Source organism: Natator depressus, chromosome 1 (assembly GCF_965152275.1).
Source record: "Natator depressus isolate rNatDep1 chromosome 1, rNatDep2.hap1, whole genome shotgun sequence".
In the NCBI taxonomy this organism is placed as follows: Eukaryota; Metazoa; Chordata; order Testudines; family Cheloniidae; genus Natator; species Natator depressus.
Window position 1 is genome coordinate 267,104,370 of NC_134234.1, and position 27,997 is coordinate 267,132,366.

At 41.1% G+C, this 27,997-nt stretch overlaps 1 protein-coding gene and 1 long non-coding RNA gene across 2 annotated transcripts; one reads left to right on the forward strand and one right to left on the reverse strand.

Annotated features, from left to right (window-relative positions):
- The first annotated feature begins 328 nt into the window (after positions 1–328).
- UBE2N (ubiquitin conjugating enzyme E2 N) lies at positions 329–27,997 on the forward strand. The gene is made up of 4 exons (XM_074941909.1): positions 329–630; positions 23,009–23,255; positions 23,454–23,594; positions 24,315–27,997. The coding sequence occupies exons 1-4, from the start codon at positions 601–603 to the stop codon at positions 24,353–24,355; spliced, it is 459 nt and encodes a 152-aa protein (XP_074798010.1). The 5' UTR covers positions 329–600; the 3' UTR covers positions 24,356–27,997.
- LOC141980571 (uncharacterized) lies at positions 17,180–23,343 on the reverse strand. Its single transcript, XR_012637578.1, has 3 exons — positions 22,974–23,343; positions 20,150–20,321; positions 17,180–18,466 (listed from the first exon to the last, which is right to left on the reverse strand). It is a non-coding gene; the product is annotated as an uncharacterized LOC141980571 (long non-coding RNA).

The following is a 27,997-nucleotide window of genomic DNA, read 5'->3' on the forward strand; positions in this document are numbered from 1 at the left end:
CAGCTGTGTGTATGTGCGGGTTAGGTGCGCCTGTGTGTATGTGCGGGTGGCTGTAGTTACGTATTGCTGGGTGTTGCCGTGCGTTATGTGTCTGGGATCTGAGCGCTACCTGGCACGGGGGTCTGGGGGCTGCCGGGTGTGTGCGGCAGACAGTCAGGAGGCTGAGGGAGCGTGTGGTGGGAGCTGGGTGCTGAGGGGTGTGTATGGGGCCTGGCGCGTCAGGAGTGGGGGCTGGGGACTACAAGGGGCGTGTGAGGGGGCCTGGGGGCTTTAGGCCGGTGGGTTTGGAGGCTGCAGGCTATGGCGGGAATCCAGGAGCTGCAGGGGGTCTAGGCACTGCGGGAGAAGGGGCAGTGCTCTGTGAGGGGCAGCGGTAGGTCCGCGGACCTCACAGTAGTTACGCCCCACTCACCCGGTTATGGCGGCGGTCCCTTAACCTAGACTGGCCTCTCGCTCCTCCCCGCTACCGTGACTACATTTCCCAGAAGGCTGTAGGTAGTGCAGTGACGTCAGCGGAAATAGAGCACGCGTTCCTTCCGGTTGTGCGTGAGTGCCGAGCGGAGCCGAGACCCAGCGGAGCCTGAATCCCGATAAGACAAGATGGCCGGGCTGCCCCGCAGGATCATCAAGGTAACTACCACCCCCCTCCCCCACTCGGCCCGTCTTTCCCGGCCCCCTCAGGCCGCCATCCCCCTGTGCCGGGGCGCAGAGTTTCCGGTGAGCGGGGCTGGGTAGAGCGCGGGGAGCCGGGTTCGGCCGCTCCGTTGACCAGGGGAGCCACGGGCAGGCCCCGCCGGGCTGGGAGCGGCGCGGGAGCGGGTGGGGCCCGTGCCTGTGCAACCATTTGCCCCCCTCCCACCTCCGGGCTGTGTGAGCGAGCACGGTGCCGCTGGAGGCCCCATGCGGCGGCCAGAGGAGCGGCTGCGGGGCTCGGGCGGAGTCTTGGCGCCGCCGCCGCCGCCGACGCGGCGCGGGGAATGAATGAACAGATGAGGCCGCGGCCTGTGCGCCGCCTCTGGGCCCCCTGTCTCTTGGCCCCGGGAGCGGCGTGAGCCGCGAGCACCGCATCCGTGAGCCGCGGCGTGGCTCCCCCTGCCCGCCCCACCCCGGACTCGGTGCCTGTGAGCCCCCTCGTGGGAGGAGACGCTCAGCTACTGCGCAGAGCGCCCCGGGCTTCTCAGCGGGGCAGGGCCCGGGAGTGGATTTCACAGGGGGCTGCGCCTTCTGTGACAGCGGCAACGAGGAAAACGCGGTATCGGGCTGAATGAAACTGAATGTGCTTCCGTGCGTCGGGCACCAACATCCTGCTCCCATCCGGGTTTTCCAAGGAAAGATTGTGACACCCACACGCCACTAAAACCCATCTTCAGCCTTGCAATTAGGGCTTCCTAGTTTGCGCTAGTGACGATTTGTTAATCTCTTGATGACTCAGGACTGACTGTCTGAGGAAGTAAGGTTACACCAGTTAGGAATTGTTAACGTGTTGTGACTGTTTACAGTATCTGTGAAGTATGTGTTTTGCTTGAATTTTAACTTTAAAATGTTTTATTAAATAACTCCAGCAAATTAGCTGTTTCTGCATCTTTAACACTTAGAGTAGGTCTGAAATTATTTTCATTGTAGATGCTTCTTCCTAAGTGGATGGTAATTTGTAGGTAGTGAGCAAGATAATTCTAAAAAGACTTTTTCTATGCATCTAATGTAGTAAACAAGACTTCAGACTAATCTTTAAACTGTATATTACATTGAAATGTCAGAACAATGAAGACCTCTTGAATTCCGGATATTTGGTGGTGTGTACATAAAATTGTATATGGAATAAGGGCTTAAATATTTTTGGATATTGTAAGTAGAGTTCTTTCAGTAGCGTTTGTATAAACCAAGCAGTGTGTTAATGATATCTGTCTTGTAACAATACATTCATGCAGTGCAATGTGAATCCAACAAATTTCTTGGCTCACACTAATATGATGTTTGCTAAAATAATGTAATAATATGATTACTTCAGAACTACTCTAGTTAGTTCAAACCCCTGAGTGCTCTAGCTGAATCTGGTAACCTCCTTTGGTATCAACTTATATAAATGTCACACCAGATGGAAGTGAAATCACAACACAAATTCACAAATGCAGCATAATATTGACCTGATATGGATCTGTCTCCTCTTGTTAGTACAACATAAATATCCTTCTTACTACCTGCATCTACAACTCCAACTTTTAAGATGTGATGTGATGACTAGTTCTATAAAAGTAACTTATCTTATTCAAGTAAGGTCCATTAGGTTTGATGGGCAATAACACTCTTGTTTCCTGTTAAATTGAATGAATGTTATACAAATAATGCTGTGAAGCTGTTCTTGGCTGAACACACTGAAAGTTTGCAACTAATGCAAACAGCAAAGAACAGGAAAATGTGCAAGTTAGTTTGTCTTAAAATGAAAAGTTACATAATAAATGGCTGGGATAATGAAATTAGAATAGAAAAACAAATCACAGTAAAACTATGCAGGGGTATTATTAAGATTAAAGTTTATTATCAATTTCTTAATGTTTACAAGCCATGTTAAGAATTTAAGGACAAAACTGTATTAATTGATTTGTCACTCCATTCAGCTATCTCAATGAACAGCAAACACTGGAAATGTTACTGAAATATGTAAGGGTAGAATACTTAGTATTACAACATGTAGTGGAAACAAGATTATTGGGGCTGAAAAAAATAAATGATTTTAATCTAAATTGGATTTTAATTTAAATATGTAAATCTGTTTAAAATTAAATTTGAAATTGACAACCTGTTAAGGCCTAAATTTATAATCTAGTAAATCATATAAAGAAAAAAAAAAAGTACATATTTGCTACCATGTTTTAAAGAAAGTTTAATCAATGAACTGGTGGAAGTTACTGGCAGAGCATCTAGAATTGGAATTTGTTGAATGCTAAATCAGCTTTTGACAGCAATAGCCTCTTCTGCAGGTGTAGAGAAAATTTTCTTCACTTCTGTTTGTTCAATTTAGTTAAATGACTAGTTCATTCAAAGTTAAACAACTAATTGGGAGTTGAGAAAGCAAGGAAGCTACTTTTTTTTCTCTCACAATATGTGAATAAATACTAGGTGTGAGGGGATGAAATATATACTAGATCTAAAATCTTGAAGGAGATGGAAACCAGAAATAATTGGTTCAACTCACTAACTACAGTTAAACTGATTTAAGAGTGTTATATGCAAAACATGTTTTTAAAAAGTTGGTTTCCAGCACATTTAAGATAATTTTATTTAATCCAGAAAAGTTCTCACCTAAATATATAAAATATTTTTGTTCATTTTTAATTGTATTTGGATGAAAATTCAAATTCAAAGCTAGACTCATCACAAATGAAATAATAATCCTCTAGTAAATAAGAAATGCAATATGCACCATTCTCAAACAATAAAACATAGAAAAAATAAGAATCTGAATAAATGTAAATTAAACTATATAAATTGCTTAAATAGACATGTGTAGTATGGTGTATCCTCCTGGTTAACAAAAAGAAGAATAAAAATTAGTGTAAAGGATTTATTTAATTGTAAATCAACATGTTTTAATTCTTACCAACCAGTGAGAATCAACCTTTTCTTTAGGAAAAAATTAAAGTACAAATACAAAATACAATTAAAATTGAAGATTTAAATAAGTGTCCTGCTTGCTGATTAAAATCCATGATTTAAATTGCTTTGGTTTAAATAAGCCCACACTGTTTGTTATGGAGATGCAGCAAATGCTCTATAGTTAAAACATAATGGGAGATTCATCTTAGGTGGCTTTAGATTCTCCTCCTTATCTTCACCAAAAATTAATGAAACTACCTCTGAGTTGGTAACAGGTTCCTCTCCCTGAGTTTTTTGCTTTCTTTTCATGAGAACTTTGAAGCAAATAACAATTTATTTCCAAGGTATGGATGGAAGTGTGACATCTAGAAAAGTATCCCAATCCTTTTTTGCCCCTTGCAGCTTAAAACTAGACACTCAATATTTGTCTTATTTTTGGGGGTGCTGTTTGATCTTTTGGAGAGTGCTGATTATTAAGAGGATAATGTGTGCTTTAGGTTAAATATATAGATGAATGTATTATGATGCCTCCATAGACTCCAGAGCTTTTGAATTTTGGATTGGTCATTGTGGATTGTAGTGGTCCATTTTGTAATGTCCATACTGTGCCTTGAAATAGGGGTGTCAGACATACAGCCTTTGGGTCACATTTGGCCTACGTGGCAAAGATTGTCCAAAGTCTAAGTTTATTTGTCTAAATGAAAGTTTCTAGCCACCATGGCTGCAGAGAGAGATCCTTCCCAGTCTAAACTGGTTATGTCTGAAACAAATAGCTATGGTGAATTCCAAAAGCCAGTGATACTTGAATGTCAACATCAGATATTTGATTGCTGATCGTTTTGATGGCATAGGAAAGGGAGTGGGAGTGAAGTCCTTGGTGGTTGGATTTGGAGCTGTGGGGAAGCAAATGCAGAGAAAAATAGAGGGAAGACAGGTCAAAGGGATAGAAACAGAGAAGGTTGGAAAGAGTGGTGGCCTAAAGGAGAGCTTTTTTTTTTTTTTTTTACTGAATCTGTGTATGAATAAATAAAAGTTTAGTTACTAAATAAAGACTCTGTTCTCCCCTTGATATCTTTGCAAGCCTTCCACTGATAGCTGTGGATTGAGGAGAGTATGAAGTTCTAAATGTATGTTCTGGCTGATGGGCCATATGGAATCCAGCCCTCTCTCTTCTGCAGGGGATTGACATTCCTCCTCTTGTTGGTCTGCTGTTGGCAAAGGGCTTGCTGTTCCTGGTCTTCAGGTTGGCCAGGGCAAGGTCTCAGTACTCTTCAGTTTGCTGCTTCGTGTTTTTGTACAGGCTGGGTCTCCTCCAGGAGGAGGGAAACCTGCCCCATCCCTCCTCAGCAGAGGACTCTGCATGTATGTGGGACTTCTTGCTACTCCAGTAAAGGATTTTGGAGGGTAGCATAAAGTTATTTAATGGCACTACTGTCAAGCATTAATGTATTATAGGGCGTAAAATTTAGTTGATTTGGTGTGTGTGTGTGTTCATCAGCATTAATTGGGAGCACTGAGTTCAGGCAGCAGGAGAGACTAGGCTGTTTGGGCCTACACAATGGGGGTGGGAGACAGGGCTGGATGGGGTGTAGCTTGAGGCTAGTGGCTGGTGTATTTCAGCTGGGTTGGTAATTTTTTCAAGTCCTGAGCCGAAGACATTGTTTGTTAGAGAAACTTGCACCAGAATAGCTACATTGATGCAGTGTTTTCTGCATTAGGGACTTCATTAATGTAAATGGCACATCAATGTGATTTTTTTTTTTTTTAATTCAGTGAATTTCATTGGAGTAGTGCATCTGCATTAGAGAAATTTGCACCAGTGTAGCTACATCAGTGTAATTACACCAGTGCAACCCATCCCCAGTGTACACAGGAACTCAGCTTCATTGTATAATACTTCTGGGGAATGGTTGTGTGTGGTCACTTTTGGTGAAGAGATATAAGACTGTTTCCAGTTACACTGATCTTAAAGAACTGTTTTGCTACAATGAGGTAAAAGCAAGTATACTTTGCAAAGTTGCTTAACTGCACTACTAATCTTCAGAATCAACAGTATGGTGATGATGAGCCTAAGGATAGAAATATCTTTTGGTTTTTGATGGTTCTCCAGGTGATGGTAGGTGCCTAATTATGGATAGTTGACCTTCACTGTGCACATTCATACGAACATTTCTGTGCTGACATTTTCTTTTGAGAAAAGTGTAGCATTCTGTCCAGTGATTTTCTTAAAAGTAACTAATGGAAGTTTACAATCAACTCAGATGTTTTATACCTAAATGTTTTAAAACGTGAGAATATGCCGTATTGTATTAAGATATTAGCAAGTAAAATAAAACCAGTTTGGTTCATATCATATGGTGCTGGCTATGGCTACTTTGTTTTCTTCATCATTACCTATGCATCTGCTAAACTCCTTTTCTAGACTTTGTGTGTGGAAAATACAGAAGATGATGTATTGATATATGAAGTCAGTGAAATAGGTCTATGGTTGCATCTCCTCAGACAGCTCTGTCCCAAAACAGGAAAACTATTTTCCCATCAATATTCAGTATACTGACAGGTTTCAGAGTAGCAGCCGTGTTAGTTTGTATTTGCAAAAAGAAAAGGAGTACTTGTGGCACCTTAGAGTCTAAAATTTATTTGAGCATAAGCTTTCGTGAGCTACAGCTCACTTCATTGGATGGATGCAGTGGAAAATACAACAGGGAGACTTTATATACACAGAGAACATGAAACAATGGGTGTTACCATACACACTGTAACGAGAGTGATCAGATAAGGTGAGCTATTACCAGCAGGAAGGGGCAGCGGGGGAGTTTTTTTTTTCTTTTTTTCTCTCCAGGTATTGTTTCATGGTCTCTGTGTATATAATGTCTCCTGCAGTTTCCACAGTATGCATCCGATGAAGTGAGCTGTAGCTCACGAAAGCTCATGCTCAAATAAATTGGTTAGTCTCTAAGGTGCCACAAGTACGCCTTTTCTTTTTACACATTTTACCTTCTTACATGGAGCCAATCTGCCCTGGAGAGGGAGAAAATCATATTTCCCCACTCTGACAGAGTGAAAAAATGAATGTTCACTCATGTCATGCAGCTTGTTGCAATCTGTTTTTTGGTCCTCATGCCAGTATGCTGCTTAATAATTTTAACCCCAACTGCTCTCTAACCAGCTGTAGTTTTCATTCCATATACTTCAGTTTAACTCTCCTATTGTGTGATGGAGTTAGATAGTGGTAGAACATCTTAATTTACTTTACTCCAGATTCTTACTAACCGCAGGTAAATTTATGATGATTTATGTTAAAGTCTTAATTCAAACAAGTCCTGGCAAAATAAATGGTTTAATATTAATATCAACATTGTAATAAGATAGATGCATAGTGATTACATTGGTTTACCAGTGTATTGACTAAGTTGGGGCAGGGGGAAATCCCCAGACAGTTATGCTCAGGTCAGTCATGTGCACATGGTAAGGAAATGGTGGGAAGCCAAAACTGGGAAACAGGTCCATGACTTGCATGAGCATGGCCGGGATGAAATGTGTCTATGACTCAAACTGAAATCGCAGGGAGGAGAAAAATGGGTCTGACTCAATGGGGGAGTCAGTAGTTGAAGGCAGGGTAGAATAAAAGAAATGACCTGTCCTGTATGGTTGGCAGGTGAGTGATAATTTCAAGTTCTTTAAATGATCACTTGACTGATCTCTGATTACTGGCTAAGACTTGCTGTTTCTGTCTCCTTTAGACGTTTTTGTGGAGAGCTGGGATCACACCTAAATCTCAGCTAGACAGCAAATATTAAAGAATCAAACTAGTAGGCATTTCAAACTAAAAGCCATTTCTCTTCATTCTCATCGTTCCTGCATTCTTACCCCAACTATTTGCATGGCATCCTCCAAGTACTAAATGTCATCCTTATGACTGTTGCAGAAAGTGAACTTGAAGAGACCCAGTCTTGAAAAATGGGTTAGTAATATTTTCCATTTCAATTCAGTAAATAAAGGTACAATAAACCTTTTTTTTAAAAATCATAATTTTCAACAGCAGTTGTCTCCAGAACCTGATGCTGACAAGTGCAGCTTTAATAACAGGCTTTTATGTACACCAGTTAATTATCATATTTGAAACTTATTTTGGTGATTTACACAGATCTAGTTACTGCTAGCTTAGACCTGGTCTAAACACAGGTTGCACCATTTTAACTAAATCATTGTCTAAACTGACTGACTTAATATGGTGCAACCCCCTTTTGTGGGCACTCTGGTTTGAGTGCTTGATATTGACTGTAACTTGTCTGTCCTTTATGCCATTTTAAGAGTGCCGTTTGAGGTTACACTGATGTAACTAAATCAATTCTTAAATTAATTTGATCATATCAGAATTTTTGTGGGTAAACAAAGTCTTTTATTATAGATATCTTTTACTGGATATTTCAAATGTGTGCTAGGGAGTGATGCATGCTGATGAATCTTGATCTGGAGTTTGTTTTAAACTTCGACTAAAAGATAGCACGTCTATGTAGCATTTAAAGTGTTTTAATTATGAACACTGATATAAACTGGAAACAAATCTTAAGATTAAAACATTCACTTATTTTTGAAAATTGGACTTGTATTGGATGGGTTGTGACAGTTATTTTTGTGGAAGTTGTTGGATCTAATCTATCTAATCTATCTAATCTATCTAATCTATCTAATCTATCTAATCTATCTAATCTATCTAATCTATCTAATCTATCTAATCTATCTAATCTATCTAATCTATCTAATCTATCTAATCTATCTAATCTATCTAATCTATCTAATCTATCTAATCTATCTAATCTATCTAATCTATCTAATCTATCTAATCTATCTAATCTATCTAATCTATCTAATCTATCTAATCTATCTAATCTATCTAATCTTATCTCTTTTTTTTTTGGCCAAAAGATCTCCCTTTGAACGACTGTAAAACGAAAAATATAACAAATCCCTTTCAAATTTGGGTGCGCCTTCTTGGCATAACTGACATTTAATATGTAATGAGAGGAGGAAAAATGTAAAATGGTTCTCTAACCAACTGCTGTGTAGATGTTTTCGCTAACTACATAGTGGCTAAGTGACTATTCACCCATCAAAGTTAAACATAGTGAAAACCTTTTAAAATAGGTGTGAGGCTGAATAGAAGAGGTGAGATCAGGGGTAGAGGTATTGGCTTAAACTCTCCTGGGGGTGCAGGGGAAGATATGTTCAGAGTGAGGAGAAAGGATCCAAGAAAAGAACCATGAGGAGAACCAGTAGATGAGGGTGAGGAGCCATTAAAGAATGCGCCGAAAGACAGAACCAGTAAAACATAGGCAAAAAGTCAAGAGGGGAGTGTATAGAAGATGAGCACAGTCAGCAGCTACAGAAACAGGCAGATTAAGGAATTCTTGTATTGTAACACTAAACTATTCCAGGTTTTCCTGAAGATGGAAAACTTTGCAGATAACTAGAGGGGTAGGATTTACAGCCACCAACCAATTCTTGCCTTTACTTCTGCTGGTTTGCTAGTCATGCACAATAAGATCAAGCTGTTTGCATGTACAGTAGGTGGAGTTGATTTAACTTTCACCTTGATAAGCTTTAACAGAGTGCATGTGTACTTTTTATAGCATTTATCCTGTAAAGACTAGGAAACTCAAATGGGAAGGCATAGTGTGTTTAAAAGGACTTCCATATTGACTCTGCAGATCAGCGAAACAATTATAATCAATATAAAAGGCACTTCTGAAATTCATGTAATTATTGTGGCTCAGTTTCCCCTTTAAAATAAAAAGAATACTTTCCCATTTTTATCAAATGCTTTGGGATCCTTTGATGTAAGGTGCTACGGCACTCTGCAATAATCTGTATATACCCTTGTGTATATTTTAGTAGCTTCAGCATGCTGTTGCTCGGTGGCATGGTATAAATGGGAAATATTGATCTTCTCTGATCTCAACTGTCATTCTCTAAACAATGAGTACAATGTTGTGGAGCTTAACCACACTGAATAAAATCTGTCCCATAGGTTAGATTTCTCACTTTGCTGGGGTTCACTTTCTGTATGTTGGGAGGAGAATCTTTTCCCTCTGCTATCCTCCCTTTCTCCCAACCCAAATCAAAAAAGCCAGACACCTGCAAGAGATGGAGTATTTAAGTTCCTTTTGGCTATAGTAGTTAACTGGATTCATTAAAAAACAAATCGTGTACTCTTTGTTCTTAAAATAAAATAGTTGACCCTTTCTCCTTCCAACACCCCCCCCCCTTTTTTTGTATGTCTTCCATCCTCATTCCCCTCCTGTTCCCTATACATCTCTTCCCCATTAGTCCCCCAGACTCAGTCTGTCCCTCTTCCTTTTGGGGAGTTTTCTGGGATCACTTCACTATCAGTAAAAAGAAAGAGAGTACTTGTGGCACCTTAGAGACTAACAAATTTATTTGAGCATAAGCTTTCATGAGCTACAGCGATGAAGTGAGCTGTAGCTCACGAAAGCTTATGCTCAAATAAATTTGTTAGTCTCTAAGGTGCCACAAGTACTCTTTCTTTTTGTGGATACAGACTAACACGGCTGCTACTCTGAAACCTCTCACTATCAGTGGGTCTCTCGTGAAAAAGGAGAGATGGAATCTTTTTTTCCAGAGTCCATCGTTGTGTTCAGCCAGCCTGGAAGATGAGGCAAGATAAGGTGCTCTTTCCACAAGGGAGAAGACTGCTCCTTTTGGCTTGACGAGAAAAGGATCAGGCTGAAGTTTGAACTGTTTAATCACTGACCCCAAACCTACATTCTTTAGGAAGTTTCCTGTTTTTCTCCCTCTTTCTTCTCAGTGAATCTTTCTGTTTTGTCTTAATCAGCCCTGCAGCAGGGAATTGTGAATCTTCTCCTGTTGGTGAAACACTAGATGCATGAACATATATCTGGTTCTCTCCTGGTTTCAGGAATTCTTTGTGGGTGGATAAGAGTGGGATATTCTATCACCCATACCATGTAAATACTTAGGATTGAGTGAACATTCACAATTACGAAAGCTCTGGCTCAGTCACACACAACTGGTTTCAGGTCTTGACTTTTACAGTCTTATGATTATAACTTATTTCTGCTAGTGTATATATTTCCCTTTCTGGCTTCACAATGACAGGTTTCAGAGTAGCAGCCATGTTAGTCTGTATTCGCAAGAAGAAAAGGAGTACTTGTGGCACCTTAGAGACTAACCAATTTATTTGAGCATAAGCTTTCGTGAGCTGCAGCTCACTTCAGCGGATGCATTCAGTGGAAAATACAGTGAGGAGATTTATATACACACAGAACATGAAAAAATGGGTGTTACCATACACACTGTAACTAGCGTGATCACTTACGATGAGCTATTACCAGCGGGTGGAGTGGGGGGGAGAAAACCTTTTGTAGTGATAATCAAGGTGGGCCATTTCCAGCAGTTAACAGGAACATCTGAGGAGCAGTTGGGGGAGGGAAATAAACATGGGGAAATAGTTTTACTTTGTGTAATGACACAGCCACTCCCAGTCTCTATTCAAGCCTAAGTTAATTGTATCCAGTTTGCAAATTAATTCCAATTCAGCAGTCTCTCATTGGAGTCTGTTTTTGAAGTCTTTGTTGTAATATTGCGACCTTTAGGTCTGAAATCGAGTGACCAGAGAGATTGAAGTGTTCTCCGACTGGTTTATGAATGTTATAATTCTTGACGTCTGATTTGTGTCCAGTTATTCTTTTACGTAGAGACTGTCCAGTTTGACCAATGTACATGGCAGAGGGGCATTGTTGGCACATGATGGCATATATCACATTGGTAGATGTGCAGGTGAACGAGCCTCTGAGAGTGTGGCTGATGTGATTAGGCCCTATGATGGTGTCCCCTGAATAGATATGTGGACACAGTTGGCAACGGGCTTTGTTGCAAGGATAGGTTCCTGGGTTAGTGGTTCTGTTGTGTGGGGTGTGGTTGCTGGTGAGTATTTGCTTCAGGTTGGGGGGCTGTCTGTAGGCAAGGACTGGCCTGTCTCCCAAGATTTGTGAGAGTGATGGGTCGTCCTTCAGGATAGGTTGTAGATCTTTGATGATGCATTGGAGAGGTTTTAGTTGGGGGCTGAAGGTGATGGCTAGTGGCGTTCTGTTGTTATCTTTGTTGGGCCTGTCCTGTAGTAGGTGACTTCTGGGAACTCTTCTGGCTCTGTCAATTTGTTTCTTCACTTCCGCAGGTGGGTATTGTAGTTGTAAGAATGCTTGATAGAGATCTTATAGGTGTTTGTCTCTGTCTGAGGGGTTGGAGCAAATTCGGTGGTATCGTAGAGCTTGGCTGTAGACGATGGATCATGTGGTGTGGTCTGGGTGAAAACTGGAGGCATGTAGGTAGGAATAGCGGTCAGTAGGTTTCCGGTATAGGGTGGTGGTTATGTGACCATCGCTTATTAATATAGCTTATTAGTAGTGTCCAGGAAGTGGATCTCTTGTGTGGACTGGTCCAGGCTGAGGTTGATGTTGGGATGGAAATTGTTGAAATCATGGTGGAATTCCTCAATGGCTTCTTTTCCATGGGTCCAGATGATGATGTCATCAATGTAGCGCAAGTAGAATAGGGGCATTAGGGGACGAGAGCTGAGGAAGTGTTGTTCTAAGTGAGCCATAAAAATGTTGGCATACTGTGGGGCCATGCGGGTACCCATAGCAGTGCTGCTGCTTTTCAGTCATTGATCAGTCTATCTTTTCCTCTTTCCTCCTTGCTCCTTCTATCCCTTTACCTTCCTCTTGCTTTTATTACTTGGGTCTCTATCATCTCCTAGATTTTCTCTCCTTCTCCCAAACCTTTCAGTCTCCTACTTTGTTGCATTTTTGAGCATCCACAAGTGTGCATCTCCTCATTCTTTCCCTCCGTCTCAAGCATACATCCACTCCCCCTTCTGCCCTTCAATCTCTGCTTCTCTCCCAAGAAAAGACTAGTGGCTTTTGGGCCACCAAGGTATGTCTACATTGCAATTAGACACACTGGGCTTGGGCCAGTGGTATGTTTAATTGTGATGTAAACATTCAGGCTCAGTCTGGAGCTCGGGTGCTAGGACCCTGTGAGGTGGGAGGGTCCCAGAGCTCAGGCTGAAGGCCAACCTTGAACATCTACACCACAATTAAACAGCCCCTTATCCCAAGTCATCTGGCATGAGCCAGCCACATGCATCTAATTGTAGAGTAGACACACTCCCCAAATTTCTTCTCTATAAAGAAATAGCTTCCTGGCAGTGCACTGAGGGCAGGTCTACACAACAAACTTGCATTGGTGCAGCTGCATCACTGTAGCGCTTCTGTGAAGACACTCTAAGCAGACAGGGGAGAGAGCTGTCCCATCAGCTTAACTCCACCTCTCTGAGATGTGGTAGCTATGTCAGTAGGAGAAGCTTTCCTGCCTACACTGCTGTTTACACGGTGGGGTGGGGAGTTACGGTCAGTATAAAGATGTCGCTCAGGAATGTGGATTTTTCACACCCCTGAGTAGTATAATTATACCGAAGTAAGTGTGTAGTGTAGACATGGTCTGAGTGGAGTTTCAAGTCCCAGACTGAAAGTTGGGGCTTGTCTACCCTGGCAATTTACAGCGCTGCAACTTTCTGGCTCGGGGTGTGAAATAACAGCCTCCTGAGTGCAGCAAGTTCAGCATTGTAAAGTGCCAGTGTAGACAGTGCATCAGTGCTGGGAGCCGCACCCCTTGTGAAGGTGTTTGGTGTGGTGGGTTTTTATTTTTTTTTTATTTTTTGTTTTTGGAGACAAGTACTAAATTTGCTTTTTCACAACTATTCAAAAATAACTTGTTACAAGTAATATCACCTTCTAATTCCCTTAGTACGCTATCATGCATGTTGTCAAGACTGGTTGAATTGTACATGTTTAAATCTTCTGAGCATTCCTTTTAAAACTTTTTCCTCATTTCTTGTCTCTCATCTTCAGCTGGTACCAAAGTTGCTGTGATTAGTTAATCCAGTTCCTAAAACATATTTAGAAAGGTGTTTTTATATGATACACTTTGGTTATAAAGTGCTCTTGTGAATTGTTTGGATGATAGGAAACTCTAAGCTGCAAGCAAGTGGATCTTGGAATTGCTTAAGTGAGCAAGAGCATGTAATATGTGAAAAATCAGGCACTCTAAGTCTTGCAAAGTACTGGTGAATTTGGGGGGGGGGGGGGGGCGGGAAATGGTTCCCATGCTTTTGTCTTTGCAAAGGTACTAAGCTAGAGTGTGTGTGTGTGAGGGTTTTTTTGCTGGATGGGAGGAGCTGTGCTCTTGGGGTCCACTTATGAATGTGGTGAGGTGTTTTAACTGGCTTCTTGGCACAGAGGTTTCTTTTTATTTTTTTAATCCCAGTAGCACAGTGGAGCAGTCTCGTTTGTATGAACTGACATGTCTCTTGAGTCTTGGCAAAAGGTGTCAGAATTTTAAGCCAGTAGAGCAGTCTGTCTAGTAGAATGCTCCATAGTGCATCTGGGAATAGTCAGTCAAATTGCTTGATTGGCTGAAATTTCCATATAGCAAGGCTTTCTCTACTCGCAATTATGTATTTTGGTGAGGAAGAGTCATTGTCCTGTGACTCTGGATTTAAAAAAAAAAAGGGGGGGGGGAAGTAACAGGGTTTTAAAAAAAATACTCCTCGGTGTTTCTGAAGTTTTTAACTGACCTGTAACTTTTTTTTCTTTTGAGTTAGAGGGTGTTACATTAATGTTCAAATTAACAGGCTATGGAAATGTGAAAACTAATCATTTGTGTTGAGAGATTTCAGACTGCTCAGATGATACTTCCATTTGGTACTGAGCTGATTCTGTACTTAAAACAAGGCAGACAGTAACAGTAAGGCAGTGTTGTAAAGTTACTTCTCATAAGGTTGCTGTACCCATACTCTTACTAGTATAAAAAGTTGCTGAATTGGCCATTTATAACACATAACTGGCTGGGATAGTTTTTGAAGCTGATCACAGAAGAAAGAGAATGCAGTGTTCTGATATGCTACATCAACTGCTAGTTATAGGAGGGAAATAGATTCCTCTTGTTTTTTATCTTAATGAATTCCATGTCCCACGTACTGGTGCCAATTCATTCAATAGGAAGATATGTCAAGCAGGATAGCATGTTAAGGACTAAAATGAAAGAAGAAGAGGTACAAGACAGCCCCCCCCCCAAAAAAAACCCACCCCACCCTTACAAGATGTTGTCTTAGAGGCTAGTATAAATAGAACTCTGTTTACAGATTTCTTGAATTGACATTTCCTTTGTGAAGGCCATGGAATTGGCCATCTCTTAAAAAAAAAAAAAGTTTAATGAAGATTAACAGAAGCTAAAATGTGACCTAACTGGTCAGGTAAAAATCCAACTTTACGGATACCCTACAGCAGGAAATCCTCTTAATTCCTTTCATTCAGGGAAGTATGTCAATTTACGTGAATAACATAGCTGAAGTTGACATACTTAGACCTACCCCCTGCAGTGTCTTCTCTAGGGTGAGTCAACTGCTGCTGCTCCCCCCGTGGACTCTGCCTGCGCCTCTCGCGGTGCTGGAGTACAGGAATTGACGGGAGAGTGCTTGAGGGTCGATTTATCGCTTCTAGACTAGACGCGATAAAGAGACACCTCCCCCACCCCCCCGCTGGATCAGTCGCCGCCCGCTGATGCGGCAGGTAGTATAGACATACCCTTAAATATTTTTGCAATAACAATAGAGAATACTGCATATTTTTTCTATCTTGTATAAAATAGGGAGTTCAGACATAATTTTATTTATTTAGGCTGAGATTTGTAAAGATACTTGATGGGATTTAGACTCCTGACTACCTAAATCCCTTTTGAAAATGAGACTTAGGCTCCTAAATCAGTTAAGCATTGTGACACTGAGCACAGCAATGCCTAAATACCTGTAAAAATCTTGGTCTGTCTCTTATTTTTCTGTGAATAAGTCTGCTGTCTGATTAAAATCTCCTGTTAATTCTAAACATAGGACTTTCTTAGGTCCTGAGCCAGTAAAGTACACAAGCACATGCTCCAAGTTTTTGAGTACACCTCTACCCCGATATAACGCGACCTGCTGTAACATGGGTTCGCATGGGTTCACTCTTCACATGCCTTCCCCCCCCCCACGTCTGGGAGGCAGGAGCTGTGGGGGGGCACTTGTGGGGGCCCTGCAGGCCCAGAGTGGCCCGGGTGATAAGTGGGGGGCCGGGAGCAGCCCCCTCCGCTGCCCCAGCCATGTCGCTTGGGGGAAAGGATCCCCCCGCCACACTCACCAGCAGCGGCGGAAGCAGAGCAGCCCGGCCCCAGCCTGCTCCACTCCATCAGCTCCTAGCCGCGGCGCTCTGGTTCCCGCCGCCGGTGAGCGTCCTGTCCCCAACCTCCCCGCGCTCACCGGCAGCGGCAGAAGTGGAGCAGCCTGGCCCCAGCCTGCTCCACGCCGCCAGCTTCCAGCCGCGGCGCTCCGCTTCCCGTCGCCGGTGAGCGCCGGGGGCGTCCTTTCCCCAAGCTCCCCACACTTACTGGTGGCAGAAAGTGGAGCACCACGGCTGGGGCCAGGCTACTCTGCTTCCGCTGCTGCTGGTGAATGCCTATCGGGGCGGGGGTGTGGATAGGGGTCGGGGCAGACAGGGAGCAGGGGGGTTGGGTGGGATCCTGGGGTGATTAGGGACAGGGGGTCTCTGGAGGGGGCGGTCAGGGGACAAGGAGCAGGGGGGCCAAGGCAAGGTCGATACAACGCTGTTTCACATATAACATGGTAAGAGTTTTTGGCTCCTGCGGACCGCCTTATAGCGGGGTAGAGCTGTAGTTACATTGATGATATTGGCATTCTTCACATGCTGAAGTGCTCTGTAGGATCAGGGCCTTAGTGAGTTGAATTTATAGGAGACTGGCAAATACTTAATGTGGGGGCATATGAAATATCCTTTATTTTCAAAATGGCAGGTACAAGAAGGGCATTCAGCATTTGTCTGACAACTTTATTTTCCAGTCACTTTCCAGTTCCCACTGTAAGAATTTAGCACATGGTGTAAAAGGGTATTAAAATGCAAGCATTACCTTGCCTTTTATAATTAATCTATGCAGCATTCTCTAAAAGGTAATGATTAATAACCTTTGGGGTTTTTTAATGCCTGGCTTCATATTCCAACAAGTTTGTGTGTTCTAGTGCCTTGCTTGGGTGTTTGGGTGTTTTGTTCAAGTATGGGAATCCAGAAATCAGGGCAACCAGGGACAAAATTTACTGTACTTAGATGCTGCATAACCTACCGGTATGGTGTCACTACTTCTGTTTCTATACCCGACATTTTGCTTCCCTTCAAGGAATTAAAAAGCTCCACAAGGCAGAAAGCACTTTAATGGGAGCTTTGCTGCTGGGACAGCAAACATTGGGTTAACAAGCAGAAGAGTCTGCAAGAAATATATGAAGTGCATAAAAGTTCTACTGATGTAGATAAAACAGTTATAACCCCCCCCCCCCCCCCGCCCCGGTGTGGGCATAGTTTTATTGTGTTTATACCAGTATGGTTTATTCCCTCATGGGAAAGGGAATAAGCTATTCTGGTGTAAGACATCTCTTTCCTGGAATAATTGTATCCACATTAGGGATTGTATTAGTATAACTATATTGATCTAAAAATAATCCACACCCCCTTAACCAAAGTAGCTATAGTGGTACAACTCTCAAGTTCAGACCTGGCCAAAGACTACAGCCTGGTCTGCATCACACGGTTAGGTCGACGTAGGTTGCCTTGCATCAACCTAGCTGTGAAAGTGTCTTCACTTAAATTTGGCTCCTGCCGACATAAGTTCCTCTCTGCTCCAGTAATACCACCTCCCTGAGCGGCAGCGTCACGGTCAGTGCCATATCAGTGTGGACATTGTGTTGCTTACATCAGCTGTTGGCTTTCAGGCGTTATCCTACACTGACAATACAACCTCCCAGTGAGGATGTGCACCACTGACACAAGGAGACAGGTGTGCGCACGCAGAAGCGATTTAATAACTATGGTGGCTGTATGCCAGAGTAAGTTAGGTCAACATAATATTGTAGTATAGACATGGCCTAAGACTATGTCTTCACTGCTCTCCCTCCCTCCCTCCCTCCTTTTTTTTTTTTAACATAGCTAACTTGCATTAGTTATCTATCTTGCTTTAAAATCCTAGCAGAGACCAGGCTGCTTGATGTAGCTAGGTGGGGGTATAGTATTGACCGTGCCTCGCTACCTCATGGTTTGTAAAACTAGCTGTCCCTTGTAAATCCTGGAAGAGAGAGTATGATAACTAACATGAATTAGTTTTATTTCTGTTTTAAAACAAAACAACAAACACCCTTTTTGGCAGTGAATACTGTGACAAATTTCGTCCTCTACCTTGGTGGGTCCTGTGCTTATTGGCAGATTTTCTCGCTTCAGAGGTTCACAGCAGCCCTCAGCTTGGCCACTTTCGTGGCTCAAATCTGCCGTTCACTCAGTTAGCCTCATCACTGGCCAGCATGGGGAAAGGAAGAACAATCCCCACAGTCTCTGCTGATCCACCTAGCGGATCGGGGAACAGGCCAGAGACCTTCCCCTCTGGAACCCAAAGTCCAGTTCAACTCCTCCGATATCAAGTAGGGAGTGGGGGGAACCTGGGCCCGCCCTCTACTCCGGGTTCCAGCCCAGGGCCCTGTAAATTGCAGCTGTCTACAGTGGCTCCTGTAACAGCTGCATGACAGCTTCAACTCCCTGGGCTACTTCCCCATGGCCTCCTCCCAACACCTTCTTTCTTCTCACCACAGGACCTTCCTCCTGATGTCTGATGATGCTTGTACTTCTCAGTCTTCCAGTAGTACGCCTTCGCCTTCTCACTCTCAGCCTCTTGCTCCCAGCTCCTTGCATGCATACCAAAAAACTGAAGTGAGCTCCTTTTTAAACCCAGGTGCCCTGATTAGCCTGCCTTAATTGATTCTAGCAGCTTCTTGATTGGCTGCAGGTGTTCTAATCAGCCTGTCTGCCTTAATTGTTTCCAGAAAGTTCCTGATTTTTCTGGAACCTTCCCTGTTACCTTACCCAGGGAAAAGGGACCTACTTAACCTGGGGCTAATATATCTGCCTTCTGTCACTCTCCTGTAGCCATCTGGCCCGACCCTGTCACAATACATAGATAGCCTTACACCAAATTTATGACGCAGCCTTAGGCAGTCAGTGCTTTCAGTCGGTGAGGTCTAAGCCTAGCTTTTCTCCCCTACACCCGATTGGCAAAATTTTGTTGACGAAAGTTGAAGAAAATCGAAATTTAATGAACACTTCTGTGAAAAGCTTCCCACCATTTATACCTACTTACTATCACTCAGAGCTTTAAACTGGTGGATATACCAAAAAATGTGTTAACTGTCGCTTCTAGAAAGATGAATACTACCTTTGTTGATACAAAATAAGTAGTAGTCAAATAGAACATATTTAGCCAGAGATTAAGGTCATGTGTTATATAACCTAGCAGGCGTTTTTATAGACTTTCCTTTTTATATATATATTTAATTAAGTAACTTGGTGGTGTGGACTGTCTGTTGTGATTTGGGTACTTTTTTTCCTTTCTCGATTCTATTTTCATTTAAGACTCTTAATTTAGTTTTTTCTCATTTTGTGGGTATTATCTGCTTAATCATAGCTGATCAAGAATGGTTTTAACAGTGACCTTTGAATAAAACATTTGTATTATCTTTGTCTTTTTATAATATAGCTTGTAGCAGATTTTTATTTGGCAAGTGCTTTACAGCTAATTACTGTATGAGATGAGCAAACTGATATTACTTGCCATTAATGATTGTGGTGCTTTACTTTCTTTATGATCTGATGCTTTTCTATAAATTGAGGTTTTTCTGCTCAAAGTAATGGATGCCCTTTTGGCTCTGAGAAAGACACCTGTGTCGAAATGGTAAACATAGCCTTTTAAATATTATTAGTTTCTTTGTTAATTTAATAAGTGAATTTTATCAAAACATTACTTTGCACTCCAGTACAAAGAGGCACATCCATCTTGTTTTGTAATCTTGCTGATTTGCAGCTGTAGTAGTGCTTCAGTATTTGGGGTTATGTTTTGTGGGCACCCAACATAAAATATTTTTATAAACGTCATGTAGTGTGCACTGCATAAGCTTTAATTCTTGTAGTTGTACAACTTGTTTTACTTTTATAATTTTCTCTCCCTTATTGCTTTGTGAACGATTCAGAGGGGAAATAGTGAAACTGACTAGAAGTAGTCAAACACACAAAGGAGAGAGAAAACAGCTGTTTTTCTTTATTTCAGTTACAGTAATTTTAAATATGGTAATAGTTACAGTTTCAGGGTTAACTACACCTTTGACCCTCTCTCCTTCAGATCAAGGATTTAGGCTTGCAGTCCCTCTGTACCTCACTGTGATTTTTCCCCCAGTGGATCTGAGCATGGTCCAGCATTTGTGGTTAATCTTTCTCTACCACTTATCAAGCAGTCTTCACAAAGTAAAATACACTTAGTTTTAGGGTAAAAGCATTACATAAAAAAAAAAGTTCCTATGTACAAGCTAAAAGCTTACCAGAGGTCATGTTGCGCCCCCTGTCCAACATATGGCTCTGGTAGATATCAGTCTGTCAAACCCCTCAGCTTGGTCTGCTCTCCTGGTTACCAGTTTGTCAGGTTTCAGATCCAGACTCCTTTGGACAGTATAACTGTTTCTTTATCAGTTTGATCTTTTGATCTCTGATCTCCTGTAACAGGTAATACAAGTCAGTGGCCCTTTCCTCCCCCGGGGAGCTTCAAAAGGCTTTTTTTGTTTGTTTGTTTTTCTGTCCCGTCCCCACCGCATTAATCGCCCCTTAGGGATTCCAGATTCCACAGGTTTTCATGTTCTAAACATAAAGATGCTGCATGTGTTTGCAATATTGGTCAGAGTAACAGAAATAGATTAAAAATACTTCAACACCAGGATGGGTTTCTCTTTAAAGTGATATACCCCATAAAGCTTTTTTCAGTAATGCAGAAGAATTGAATTGTGCAACTTTAGTCTGATACCTTAAATTTGGTTTATGGCTGTGAATACATTGCACAGACGTTTGTTTTATTGAGTCATTCTCAAGTCCTCTCACTACTACATTGCATATGAAATAGCTCTTCCTTCTGATTCTTTGTCTGCTAGGCATTTTTGTGTAGTGCAGAGTGGGAAGCACTTTCCTCAGCATCATGGTGGTGTGGTTTTCCTTGGAGAGTTCTCTGTAGCAATCCATCTTGTTCATAGGTTCATCAGTTTTTAAGGTCAGATGGGACCATTGTAATGATCAGGGTGGATTTGATTTAAATCACTAGTCAGGAAGACTAGATTTAACCATGGTTTTCTACATAAGTGCATTTTTGTTGGTTGTTATAACCTTAATACGTATTCTTCACAACTCAGAGCTGTAGGTTTCGTTTTTAGAAGGTACACACTATATATTTTTTAAACAGTGCTTTATCTTGAAAACTTTTCAGATTAGTTTTACAGCTGTATTAGAAAATGAATGATTGTTTGGTTATTTCATTTACCAAAGGTAATTGAAGCAGATAGTTCACCTCCCAATGACTTCATAAATATCTCCAATTCAACAGGTTAATGATTAATATTTGGAGGATTTTCTTGCCATGTTGTATTAGAAGGAGAACATCACAAGACAGACAGACATTTTGTTGTTTTAGTTAAATAAAACAATTTACATTAAATATTCTGGATTTTTTTCCTTCAACAGCAAACATGCAATATTTTAACAAAACAAGCGTATGTCCTTCACTTCTCACATTTATCTCCAGACTTCTTCTCCTTGTCCAGATCTGTTCCGCCCCCAACAATCTTCTATTCATTGAACTTTTCGAAACTTTGCACTTTTAGAGAGAGGTAAGGGATTGACTCTGTGTACACAAATTTGCAAAGGGACAGTAGAGTTGAGGTCTTATTTCTCACCTGTATATATTTATTTTAAAACATTTTTTGCTGTTAACAAGCATGTTATCTCTGGAGATACACATCCACAGTTTTGAGATCTGCAAAACTAAGCCTCTCTGATGGTATCTTCTAGACCAGAGGTGGGGAAACTACTGCCCGTGGGCCACGTCTGGCCCATGGGACCATCCTGCCCGGCCCCTGAGCTCCTGGCCCAGGAAGCTAGCCCCCAGCCCCTCCCCTGCTGACTCCCTGCAGCCATGCCGCTGCGTGGACAGTGCTCTGGGGAGCGTGTCTGCGCGCTCATGCAGGGCAGCACGGCTGCTCCGGTGCAGCTCCCAGACATGCTGCTCTGAGCAGCATGGTAAGGGGGCCGGGGGGGTTGGATAAGGGGCAGGGGATCCTGGGGGGCAGTCAGGGAGAAGAGGATGTTGGATAGGGGACGGGGCCCTGGGGGGGCGAGGGGTCCTGGGAGGGGGCGGTCAGGGGGCGGTTGGATAGGGCAGAGGTTCGGGGGGGGGGGAGTCAGGTGATGGGGAAGTTGGGGGGTTAGGGGGTGGAGTCACGGGGGGCAGTTAGGGGTGGGGGTCCTGGGAGGGGGAGGTCAGGGGACAAGGAGTGGGGGGGGCGGGGGGTTGGATTGGGAGGGAGTTCTGAGGGGGGTGGGAAGTGGGGAGGGTGGGAGGGGGAGGTCAGGGGGCAGGGGCCAGGCTGTTTGGGTAGGCACAGCCTTCCCAACTGGCCCTTTGTACAGTTTTGCACCCCAGTGTGGCCAGAAAGTTTGCCCACCCCTGTTCTAGACTGAGCACTCAGTCCCATTGGGTAGATAGAAAGATTAACCTAAATCTATACAGAAGCCTGTGGAACCCCATAAGATTGGGTCCCTAATCTTTGAACTATTGGAACTCATTAACAAAACTTTTCTTAAACATGACATGAATATATTGTGTCATACTATAGAATTAGAATTTATAATCCCTGTTTCATGATGAGATACATTATAGCTCAAAGGTATCTTAATTAAACCTATCTTTAGATAGGTTTTTCCCTCAAAAGGCTTTTTATCAAAAGAATAAGATTTAAATTTTAAAAAAGTGGGTTTAAAAAAAAATTTTTTTTAAAAATCATTGATTTTTATCCACCCTGGTAATGATCTAGTCTGACCTCCTGTCTAGCAACATTCAACCTTAATTTAAAAATTGTCAGTAATGAAGAATCCACCATGATGCTTGGTAAATTGTTCAATGATTAATTACTCTCATGCCTAATTTCCATTCTGAATTTGTCTCGCTCTTCCTATGTGATTTTTTTTGTTGTTGTTGTTTCTTTTTATACTTCACCTAATATGAATAGTCATTTTCTATGGTTTTGCATAAATCTACTTAAAATGAATATTTGGTATCCTGGTACAAATTTTGTCTAAATGTTTGCTGTGTTTTAAATAGCTTGCCTTTGTTACACCATGACTCCTTCCTCCTCCTCCAGGAAACCCAGCGCTTGCTGGCAGAACCAGTCCCTGGGATAAAAGCAGAGCCAGATGAGAGCAACGCACGTTATTTTCATGTGGTCATTGCAGGTCCACAGGATTCCCCCTTTGAGGGTGGGACATTTAAACTTGAACTATTCCTTCCAGAAGAATATCCAATGGCAGCTCCTAAAGTACGTTTCATGACCAAAATTTATCACCCTAATGTAGACAAGTTGGGAAGAATATGTTTAGATATTTTGAAAGGTAAGTACATTTCTCTTAATTCATTCTAAGCAGGGAAAACTGACAATTCAGTTGTTTAAAAGGATTACAAAAATTTTTTATTTTAGCTTGGTCACGAGGCTGGTTTAAATGGCTTTAATCTGAGAGGAAAACATATTAAATCTGGGGGTGGTAATAAAGAGTGTGGTATTTCATACTACTGTAAATCTTTCTCTTTAGATAAATGGTCCCCAGCTTTGCAGATCCGTACCGTTCTGCTATCAATCCAGGCTTTGCTAAGCGCTCCCAATCCAGATGATCCTTTAGCAAATGATGTAGCAGAGCAGTGGAAGACCAATGAAGCCCAAGCCATAGAAACAGGTAGTGTATCGCACTTGTTACTTTTGTATTTGTGTGAAATTTTATGAAAACTAGATTACTCTTGTGTTTTTATTTTGGAACTTAATTTTAAAACCTGACCTCCGGTTTAGTGCTTGAGACTCACAAGAACAATTGTTTGCTTGTGCAGTTGATAGCCCTGAATGCAGGTGCAGAATCAGAGCCAGAGTGGAGGTTTTTCTTTTCTGAGGATCCACTTAGTTTGCACATGTCACATTGCTAAAAGTACAAGAGTATTTGACTGAACTCTTAATTGGGAAAGAGAAACCATTCAGTTTTGTACTTTATATCCATTCCTTGTACATCATGAGAGAGATTCTTTAATAAATTGCAGTTTAGTTCCACAGAGCTCTGCAGCATCTCTAAATCTGCTTCTGTTGCAGGCTCTAATAGAATGTAGTTTCTGAGGTAATAGAATAAACAGGCTGCATTACGCCTTCCCATTACAGGATCCTCTGCAGCCAGGCCATCTGTTCCCAGTGGCATCTGTTTCTGTGAATCTTGTGGGCTTGGATTGTGACTAACATTCCACAACTAACATGCTTATATTTGTGAAACAGTGACATAACACTTAATTTAAAATACTCAGGTGCCTCTGTTTAACAAGCTCTTCTAATCAAAAGTTTGGGAAATGGAGTATATTGAAATGAATAAAATGAGATTTATTTCACTTTAAGAGTATGCATCTTTTTTTCTTTACAGCCAGAGCATGGACTCGGCTATATGCCATGAATAATATTTAAATTCGCTCTGAACATCAAGTGTGCATCACTTCTCCTATTCTGCCAAGACCTCTTTTCTTTTTTCTTTTGTTTGCATTTAATGGACACAGTCTTAGAAACATTACAGAATAAAAGTCCAGACATCTTCAGTCCTTTGGTGATAAAATGCACATTAGCAAATCTGTGTCTTGTCCTAATTCACTGTTGTAACGCATGAGCAGAGGCTAGAAGTATCATCTGGATTGTTGTGAAACTGTTTAAAAGCAGTAGCATATCTCTGCTTTTAATCATTTTTTCCATCATGGCTTAAGTATAAGCACTGTGAATGAAGGTAGTCAGGGTTAGCTGCAGGGTTTTTTGTTTTAATTTTGTGAGCTCCTCCTCTTCCCTTTTTTATGGTGATGCTAAATGCATTGGTTAAAGCAGCTAACCAGTTACACTTTAGGATATGCCCTCTAGCTAAGTCTAACTTAGATGCTGTAGATGGACAAGCCTGATTGTTTGAACAAAAATGGGAACAGTAAACATCCATCACCTTCACTAATAATATTGTGATTCTGCTGTCAAGTGTAGAAACCTCCTTTCAAGAAAAAGCTTGTGACTATTTTGTATGGCTTTTCTGGAAAATCTTCTGTAAATCTTATGTTTTAGTAAAATATTTTTTGTTATTCTACTTTGCTGTTGTACAGTTTATTTTGCTGTGGTTTTCATTTCTCTACTGTGACAATTGTATTTAAAAAAATTGAAACCAGAACAGAACAATGTGTCTTTTCCAGTCTGACAGATTAAATAGTAAGAGGAAGAATTTGCAAATTCCATTACTTTTGTTGCTGCTGATTTGTATTACTAGCTCATGCCACAGCGTGTTCCTAAATTGGCCAAGATAGTACAAAATTATATTAGTAACTGATTCTTTCAAAATGAGCCTCTGAGTATAATTTATCAGTCAGAAAGGTTTGACAATGCTTTAGCGTGTATATACATAAGATGTTATGTATCATTAAAGCAGGAGGCTAACAGAGCAAATGACAGCAGTAACTAGGTAAATGTGTGACTTGTCTGTTTTGTGCTGAATATTATCAGGTATTACACTATGCTCTTTAATTCTAACTCATGTCTCAAAAAAAGCATAAAACACCAGTGTACAGTACAACTGTTACAGACCAGCTGATCAGTCAGTTGATATTTGCTAAACTACTTTCAACTAGCCCCATTTAACCACTGAGTTATCTATAACCCTAATTAAGATAAGTATCACAAAGGTTTATTCATTTGGAGGAAGTAAAGAATAGCGTCTTGCTTCCTCGCTTTTACATTTATAATTTTTTTTCATGTCTCTTGGAAGCCCATTTTAATCTCCTTTTCAGTTCAACTTCATATCCCTTTAAATGCTTTTTTCTTTTCTTTCCTTTTCTTTTTTTTTTTCTAGTTGCCCCCGCTCCCACCCACCCCCACCCCAGGAATGTTTTCTGATCTCTAAGCTTTGTGTGGCCAGTCTGAACTGTATACATGACAGCCTGCAGTGGGAATGTATGTCTTGCAATTCACGGTGATGATTATGTAGCCCGTTGGTATTCTCTGCCTCCCACACTCCTATTCTAGTGTCATCTGGAGTTTCTATAGAATGTGGTGTATTTATTGTGCTCTTATGTAAGATGAAGATTATCTATTAAAGTTACATTTTCAACATACAAATGCTTTCAGTGACTGGTAACTGGTATTGTCCCTCAAAGTGCACTGCATAGTAACATCATAAAACTTGGTTCAGAATAATCTAGTTCAGCACAAGATTAAGACACTTAAAAAGATGGATTTAAAGTTAGATTTCCTTAGTGGATGGAGTTTCTCACGTCTGTGGCTTGCAGCAGAACTTTAGTCTTCAGGTTGAGTAGCCAGGCCTCTTTACGGTTACTAACAAATCAGGTTTTTTGTTGTTGAGATGAACATTTGTGCAGTTTAGTTGTAGTTCTCTTGCGTGTCATTATTTGGGTGACTAGTTAACTGAGCATACATGTACCTTTAATTGTACAGTAACTGATTTTTAACATGGTAGATGGCTCTTCTGGATTCTTCTAAAATGAATCTAGCTAAAGATACACTTAAAAAAAACCCCAAACCTTTAATACTATTACTGTTCACATTTACCAATTAATGCCTTTATTAGCATACTCTGAATATATAATTGAATGGGAAAAAGTACTCCTCCAAAGTGAAGCCAGGGTAAAGGAAAGGGGAGTGCAGTAAATTTCATCGTGTGCATAGAGAAGCCAATGCATCCCAGGGTTTTGAAGGATCTAATTCTGGAATGTAGCTGAGAGAGCCACTGGTTGGGTGTTGAGTCACTTCCCTACCTGCTTTTTCTCGGTGCTGTTGGACAATGTAAATGTGTGGGGTAAATAGCTGTGAGATGTGTCTACAGATTTCAGCTGTTTCGAAGGACGTGCCCTTAAATGCTTATTTTTAAAACAAGTGTGGATTCTAAAAACTTCTCATGGCATAACTTCAGTGATATCCACTATGATTGTAAGAATCCTTCAGTGTGGACTTCAAGTCCAAAATAAATTAAAGCAAAGTAGGATCTATGAAAATATAATTTTATATTACAATAGTCACTTAACATCTGAATCTCATGCTTTTAATGAAGCTTAAAATGCAATGTCAGATGGTTTTCTGCCTTGCATCAAGTGATGCTTGCAGATATACTTGACTTCCTGACTCCTATCTGAGAATGTTTGAAGTTCTTAGCTCATCTGTATAGTTCCTGAATTATCTGAAATGAGATTAATGGAATTTATTTTTCAAATGGTGATTAGAGATGCCCCACTATGTTCAGTTATCTAATGACCTCTAGAATTAAAATTTGCCACAAGTACAAATGTGGTTGCCTTACCATAATGAGTACTAGTTAGAATTTTTAACCTTTACAGAAGAATTACAGTGTTTCCATGTATAGCTTTCCTTCAATGCTATTGGTGCTAAGAGCTAACTGACCTGAAAGCCTAAACAAGAGTCGAAGCTGTATTTTACATATTAGTTTATGGATGATGATTGTGTAGGTAGAAGGCATACATTGTAAACCAGACCCTAATTTTTTTTTATTTTTTTTTGCAATAACTAATTTTAATCTAGGTCAAGGAAATACACTGGAAGGTCCTTTTTCTTGCATTTAACGTTCTGAAATCTGAACTGTCTTTTAAACATTTAGCCATGATTTTACATGGAAATGAGGTTGTGTATAAATCACTTAGAACTGATAGAATAAATGTCTTGGATATTAGGTGACTTCTGTAGCCTAAAACAGTGAAGTGTTGCTTCTATAGCTTTCAAGAAAGCGTATCTCCAACACATTATGGTTACTGTAAAACATCTTAATGGAATAGTAAAATCAAAAGTTGTGAAATTTCCCTCAATTTATGTGTGTTCCTACTTGGAATTATGTTGAGGGTTACTTTAAAATAAAATGTCTGATATGTTATAAACAGAACCTGTCATGACTGTAATGTAATAGACACTTGAAATAAAAGGAAGTGATTATTCATTGCATATACATTGAGCATCATTTTACAAACAGTGGTCCCTTTTGTAGTATGACCATGGTATTGTTCAGTTTCACAGTGGTCTTTAAATAATGTCTGTGCAAAATAAGAAAATAAACTTTGACAA

Bases quoted from the DNA above. Each gene is read 5' to 3' on its own strand.
- UBE2N (XM_074941909.1), top strand. From the start codon at position 601: ATGGCCGGGCTGCCCCGCAGGATCATCAAG. The intron at 631-23,008 runs GTAACTACCACC...CTCCTCCTCCAG, and splicing joins TGCCCCGCAGGATCATCAAG to GAAACCCAGCGCTTGCTGGC. The intron at 23,595-24,314 runs GTAGTGTATCGC...TTTTCTTTACAG, and splicing joins AGCCCAAGCCATAGAAACAG to CCAGAGCATGGACTCGGCTA.